Here is a 7,156-nt window from a genome sequence, read left to right as displayed (position 1 = left end):
AAAAAAAAAATCATTAAATGATAGTTCCATATCTGGGAACCAATCTATTATCCAGGAGAAAGGACAGAGGGAGAGGTTTTGTTTTTTTTGCCTCCTGACTTAAGTGTTCCCATATGCTCTGCAGACATGGTGGCGGAAGAGAAAATACCTATGCTGATACTTGGCTTGCTCTTACCATTTGTCTGACTTTCAACCCAGGAATTGATGAGCTCTCTGGCTTGTTCTGCAGCTGTTTGAAAGCTGATAGTTTCCAAGCCTCCTTTATACAGTTCCTTCACACATTGTAAGTATTCCTGCAAAGGAAGAGCATGCAGTTTTCAGATCAGAATGCCAAAGCATTTTGCAAATGTGAAATGCAAGTCTGAAATTAACAGATATGAATAATCTGCTTATTAAGGCTAATCAGTAAGCCATGTTTCTAGTTCATAAGCATCTTAAGATTTGACATTCATTGCTTCAAGCAAGAGTATATGCTCACTTTTAAAAAAAATATTTTCCAGAACTGAGTTTGATCCAAAAATAGTATTCATTTCAGTTGAAATATGGGGTTTTTTTCATTTTGACCACTTTTTAACTTTTTATATTGCAATGGTATTTTCCTTCAATTTCAAATTAAATGTTCCTTTCAATGGGAAAACCTGGAATATTTTTGAGAACCTGAAGTTATTTTTCAGGCTTGTTTTACAAGTTGAGAAAACAGTTGGGAGTTAATTATTTCCAACAAAAGTTACCTTTATTAATTATACCTTGACATTATTGGATCATGACTGTGCTTTGTACAAACATTTTTTTGGCTAGGCATATTTTTTCTCAAGACTGTAGAGGGCTAGGCCTGTGATAGAAGTTGTGAATCCTGTCTTCTATGTGGAAGAAAATTTCTTTAGCAGAATCTAGACTTCTGACAGTGCTTTTGTATTACAGAATGGTACAGCTTTGACATAGAAATACACTCAGATCAGATCTTAGAGCAACTTACCGGTAGGATTGGGTACATCTCATCAGCATAAAGTCTACTGGCAAAGCCGAGTGAATAATTGTCACTTGGTTTGGTGATTTGGGTGAACATGTCTTTAAGTGAAGCGTGGACAGTTACAGATGTGCTGCACTGAATCGTTGGCATGAATACAAATAAAAACATAGATGATGTTATTCTAGTTTTAGTACTTAGTAGGTTTTTCATACTATATGAGAAGAGTAGAATAGGTCAGAAACTTCTGCTTACAAAACTGTTGTTTATCCTGTATGTCTTGTTGCTATAACTACATCAATGTAGTAATTTTCTACTAAAAAATAGTAGAAATTTTCTACTAAAAAGTTTTCTACTAAAAAATATACAATTCTGTGCTATTTTTCTACTGTAATTTCCTCTTGCCTTTCTTAGGGGGACTCTTAATTACCCGCTATAGTAATGTAGCTCCAGCAGATCAGGTGGGCATTCCTCCATTCCCAACCAGTCCCATTTAACTAGTAACATTCAAATACCTTGCCTAAGCATACAGATATTCCTAATTTTCCCTATTTGCCTTATATTATGGTGCTGGGTTTCATCTTATGCTTGTTCTGAATCCTCTGTTACCTCCCTTCTCTCTCTATTCTTATGAACCAAGTGTTCTCCCAACTGCTGGATGCAGAGCCCTAGCCACTCATCGGAGAGGGGTTGGAACTGCTGAGAGACTGCTTTATCTACTACATTTTTCTCCCAGGAGAAAGGGACATAGAGAAGGAGGTGAAGTTAGTTCGGTACCTGAGATTCAATACTCTCTCCAAATCCTGTGATTTTATCAAAGCGAACAACCTGTAATTGAAAATAACAGTAGTTGAAGTAGCAGGTGTGACAAAAAAAAATTATGCAACTGAGATTAACACATGACGTTTGAAGTAAACCTGTTGGCTAACTGAGAAGCTGGATGACTCAAAAGGTGCAATCCACCTGTACCATCTGTGAATAGCTGTGCCTACTGTTGCCTACTTAGATGATCTCTCTTTCTATTGAACATCTTGAAATCAGCTCCAGTGTGTGCTATTAATAATACTAACTTTCTTCCATGTGACAAGCCAGCCACTCTCTATGAAAAAAGTGAGAGCTATAGGAAACTCATGTAAAACATTTTGCAGTCTGGAGGCATGTTTTGGCTCTTTTCCTGGAGATTTTATCTACTTTCCTTACTCTAAACAAAGAACCGCTGGAATGTGTCATTCTCTTTGGGAATCCTACTGCTAACAATGATAAAATTAACATTTAAATGCAGTTTGAAGGTTTCTTGCATTTCTTTAATACTATGAGCGTTTGAGATGGCCACAGCCTTTAATAACTCTGAATGCAGATTTTTTAGCCTCTGAGCTATGCAAGGGACATTATCATATAATTAAGTGTTGTGGCTCTGTTGAGCAGTAGGAAGGTTTAAATCCTTAACTGTAGCCTTACCTTATCTATCTGGGCTCTGGTGTTTTCTCTTGCACCTAGGTAGACCATGGACAGAGCTGAAATGATGCTCAGGGGGGAGAAGAATATGTTTTCGTTGACATGCTGGACTTTCAGCTCCTTGAATACATCAAAAGAAAATTCCGTGCTTGCTGCACCAATGGAGCCCATTGTGAAACCAGTATTGTCTAGAGCAAACAGCAGAAGTACAATGACAATGTAATGATGGAATACTGTACAAACACAGCACAATGCGCTTTAATAGTAGTTTTTAGGCAATGAAATATAAACAATTAGTTTTGAAGTCATTCTGTGGTAACGTGCTTATTGCTATGCTCATCTCATGTATGTTAGAAACTCTGTATTCATAAATCTATTTCTTTCTGCATTTGTATTCAGTTGCCTTTTTTGGCAGTAAATTTCCTCAGAGGTCTTAAATCTGTATGTGATTTCTGTTTACCCTTTCAAAGCAGTCAAACAACAATTGCCTGTACTTATTTTCATTCAGTGAAGGCTGAAATTCCTTGGTACTTTGTAGTACCTTTAATGAAAACAAGAAAATATGATCTATCTTTGAAATACTTGCAAAGCTGTAAATTTGAAGTGCAAATTTTAGTAGACTTGCTCTAAGTTTGGACAGATATAAGTAAAAGCAGAGGCTGGCTGACTATTTTCTAAAAATAAGTGCAGTAAAATACCTATTTGCTGTACAGCAGTTACTGTCAGTAGATCTTCAAAGGCTTGTATCTTTACCCTTGCTTTGGTAATGGAAGCATGGATAGGCAATATAATTTGTCTTAAGGTCACCTAGTCTAGGAGAGAGACTGATGCACAAAATTCATATTCTACCCTCTTGTGCTTTCAGATACAGTTTGCTTTGCTTAAATATACTTTTATATACTACGCTAAAACCTTTCTGAGAAATTAAATTTTGTTAGTGACATTCAGATAGAATAGAAATGCAGACATGATAAAACAGCAATGTCTATCACAATACAGCACTGTTAAATGGGTATTTTTTTGTGGCATAGACCAGTAAAAGCTTTATATTTGTTTCTGTCTGAGGCTGCTATAAAGTGCTGGACAGTGTGAGTGCTGTGTAACCACTATGCTTATATAAAGCACAACTTTTGAGGTCAGCATGAATCTAGTTTCCTTTCTGTGATCTAGAGAAATTGTGGAACTTTGTTGTCTTTCAAAATGCAGCCCCTTATGTAGGTGCTTAATGCTGGGATCTCAAGTTTGTCTTTGAAGTATTAAACCCCACCAAGGTTTTTAGTCATCACGCTTGTGAATATATACATACGCTCGCACACATTTCTCTCACATTCCTTTCTGTATACAAGTTCATATTTATAAATTATTGTAAAAATATGTCTGTACACCCACACACAGTTTTTATCTTGTGTAGTGTTCAAAGCTGTATTTTCCAGGGATGCAACTGTTAGAGAAATTTCACACTAAAATAAACCTAGCAAATTCAGTGAATGCTACAGTTTTGCTCTCAGTGTACTCTGTTGAACCAGAGGTTCAATCAGCAAACTTACTCCTTGGCTGCCAAAAGCAAGCTTAAGAGGTACTGAATGAGAGGATAAGTTGCTCAGAAATGAAATCATATTTTAAGCACAAAGTAATATTTTAAGCACAAAGAATAAACTTTTTAAAAGTCTCCTGAAAACAAATACTTAGGTTTTACACATAACAGAACAGTGTAGAACACATACACACAGGTGAGAAGATTTGTAGAGAACGTCATGTAAATATTCTCTCCTTAAAGATACCAAACACAACACAATAATTGCTCTCTTTTTAAGTTTAGGCAACAGCAAGAAATAATATAGTGAGAAGGTAAATTTTCCTAGAGAAATGCTTACCTTTCGAGCTTCAGCACCAAAGGCAATACAGCTTTCCAGCTGTATGTAGACAGACTGGCTGAGCCCTTGGGAATTTATACAGTCTGAATTGTGACCCACCCATTGCTGCCCTTCAGAAGTTTGACCTTTGACACCATAAAAATAATGTATTTGGATTAGGTCAGATTTTAGTTTCAATGGGTCCGGTTTTGATTGAAGGGGAGCAAATATTAGGTTTTTTATTCTGTATAGCAAAGTGTTTTCCACCAGTACATCAGGACTGTTGGCTTAGAAGAAAAGACTTTGAAATAATGCTCCTGTTCCTTTAAGCCTCATTTGCAACTAGATACTGGGATGTTAATAAAAACAAAAAATGTGAAAACCTTAGTGATGGAAAACATAATTAGCTGTTATTACTCAATCTGTCAATGATTAGTCAATTTTTTATTATGGCTGTAGTAAAAGGCCAGAACTCTCTTTCAATTGATATGTTTCAAAAGTACAAAATGCAGCTGAGCCATGCTAGATGGAAGATGTGAGAACAGGACTTGGCCTATTATTCTACCAACAAAACTGGGGAAATAAAGAAAGGCGCATGTGAGAAAACGAATTGAGATGAAAGTCAAAAGTAGGCACATTTTCTTTGAAAAGTTGGGATATTTAAAAAAGATCTTTTGATGGGTGTGAAGGTTTTATAGCAAACTATTTTATTCTCAGGGAGTAATAGAAAAACATAGCCCCAGACAAAGTAAAAAGTAGTCAGTTCCAAATGTGTTTGTGGTATGCACTTGCAGTGTATCTCTCAGATCTTCCATGGGTAACTTAATGGCCTGGCAGATGGCAGAGGAACTGTGAAATCCAGCTAAAGGGGTGTTCATGGTCTGTGGGACAATCATAATATACAATAGAAAATATATTTCAGTTATAAAAGCTATTGTTCTGTAATGAAATAATAGAATGGACAAACAGTAAAGAAACCATTCTGACCTCTGTAAAGCACTATGTGATTTTAGGGGGGGAGGGGGCAGGGGGGGCAGAAATCCCAAAGTCAGTATGACATAATTCTTTCGAACATACATGGAGATGACGGTGATCTCTGTTAAGGAGAAGAGGTAGGCTCCTGTACTGCTGTCAAAAGTTTAGACAGTACGGTTTTCTTTGCCTCAGTCTGCTTCCTTTTGTGAAAATAAACATGCCATAGAAATGTACATTCTCCTTGCTGAGTTGTTGTCACCAAGGCAATCTGAGGACTTAAGCAAGACAATATTGTAGTGGAAGTGTTCTTTTTTGTTAGATCTCTACTCCACAAGTATCAGCCAAGTGTTTTGGTTTGGTTTTTTTTGTTTTCCCACAGACAGTCTGACAGATACATATGTAGACTTAGGCACAGAATAATTCTTCCCACTTTTTTCTAAGTCAGGTCTACTGCTTCTGCTTCAGCCTTTAAGAAAGCCTGAAAAGCTTGTCTGCTTTTTCTGATGATAGAAGTACTTCTTGGAGAACATTATCCCTACCTATAAAATACGTATTAGTATGTTGATGGAGAAGAGGAATGGGGAATGAGTCTCCCAGGTGCATTGTTAATCAAAAATCTCCACCATCTCGTCAATCAAATACCAGTAACAAGTTGTGTACATGTATTCAACTTAGATCTTTGTATCTGTTAATGTATAGATCAATGTAGACCAGGTGATCCTGCCACACTGAAACATCCTGGTGAAATAACAAGGAAAAGGAGGACAGTTTTGCCTCTCACTGAGGCAAGGAACTCTTTAGCAGCCAGCCAGGTGCTGGAGAAAAAATCCAGCCACAAAGCAATGCTTCCAGATACTTTAAAACATTAAGACAGTGCTACCATAGCTGAGAAGCATGGTCGAAGACCTCCTTGAGAGGGAGGCACTAAGGAGGCAGTTTTAGTAGAAAACTTTCAATCTTTCTAGAGGCCCAGTCTGAGAAGATGTCACATGGATACAGCCAGGGGATGGAGCAGCTCAGCTAGTACAATTCCTAGCTCACCCTCCCCTGCATTCAAAGGGAGAGCAGCTGTAAGGGTGAGCAAGCCTTGTGAGACTAGGAGAATAGGGTGCTTTTTAAATGGAAACTCTCTGGGAGAAGCTCTGTCCTTGGCTGTATTGTCAGATGGAGGATCCTGAACAATTTCTGGCTTATGAGAGTCTCCACTACAGAAAAGGGGCGAGGTATCCCCTTGTGGACAAAACTGTCAGCCACTTTGAGCAGACATCAGGTCAGGTCGGTAAGGGCAAGGTGTTTCCAAAGTAACCCTGGCATATATAATTAAGCTTTTTTTTTTTTTTCTTTTTTTGATTTCTTACATTTTTATGAATATTGTTCAGTGTGTTGCCTCATTTATTCATATGTTATGAATAAATGCTTTTATAGACACTTCACCATAACCTGTCTTAAGAGTGGTGAATAACAACAGGGTGTTTGTCACCCAACAGTTTGGCCAGTGAGCCAAGGCACTGAACACTTAAACAAGTAATTTTTTTGTTTGTTTAATGAAAAACATTCCCTTTTTTGTTTCCACTGGCAGAGTGGGTCCCCTCTTCATTTGTGTAGCTCAGGAAGTGAGGTGGTACCACATGTATCAGCAGAGGCAGAAGTGCTTTCTAGTGCTAGGTGGCCAGAAGAATATCTGGCATATAATAAAATACTGGCAGGTGTGCCTGGATCCTGAGAGTCACAGGGAGTGTATCACACCTTGCTTTTCCTTGATGTCCACAAAATAATGGTTATCAGGAGTCCTTCAAAGCTGAAGATGAAAAGGCTGAAGAGAACATGCCGAAGTGAGCATATCCCAGCAGTACGAAACTGGGAGGAACTGTGGAGTCCCTCGAGGGTAAAGAGGCCTTACAGAGAG

General features: G+C 37.8%; 1 protein-coding gene across 1 annotated transcript; it reads right to left on the bottom strand.

Annotated features, from left to right (window-relative positions):
- Positions 1-148: 148 nt before the first annotated feature.
- LOC104627425 (ovalbumin-like) lies at positions 149-4,335 on the bottom strand (the record flags this gene model as incomplete). Its single annotated transcript, XM_010295671.1, has 5 exons — positions 4,297-4,335; positions 2,426-2,610; positions 1,745-1,795; positions 977-1,105; positions 149-293 (listed from the first exon to the last, which is right to left on the bottom strand). Coding segments are annotated over exons 2-5 (493 nt in total), but the record flags the coding sequence as incomplete, so codon positions are not given.
- Between the last annotated feature and the right edge of the window lie 2,821 nt (positions 4,336-7,156).

The sequence above is a fragment of the Phaethon lepturus genome, unplaced genomic scaffold (genome assembly GCF_000687285.1).
Source record: "Phaethon lepturus isolate BGI_N335 unplaced genomic scaffold, ASM68728v1 C14051270, whole genome shotgun sequence".
Lineage (NCBI taxonomy): Eukaryota > Metazoa > Chordata > Aves > Phaethontiformes > Phaethontidae > Phaethon > Phaethon lepturus.
Note: the sequence above shows the minus strand (reverse complement) of the source record. Positions and strands in the feature narration are given on the sequence as shown.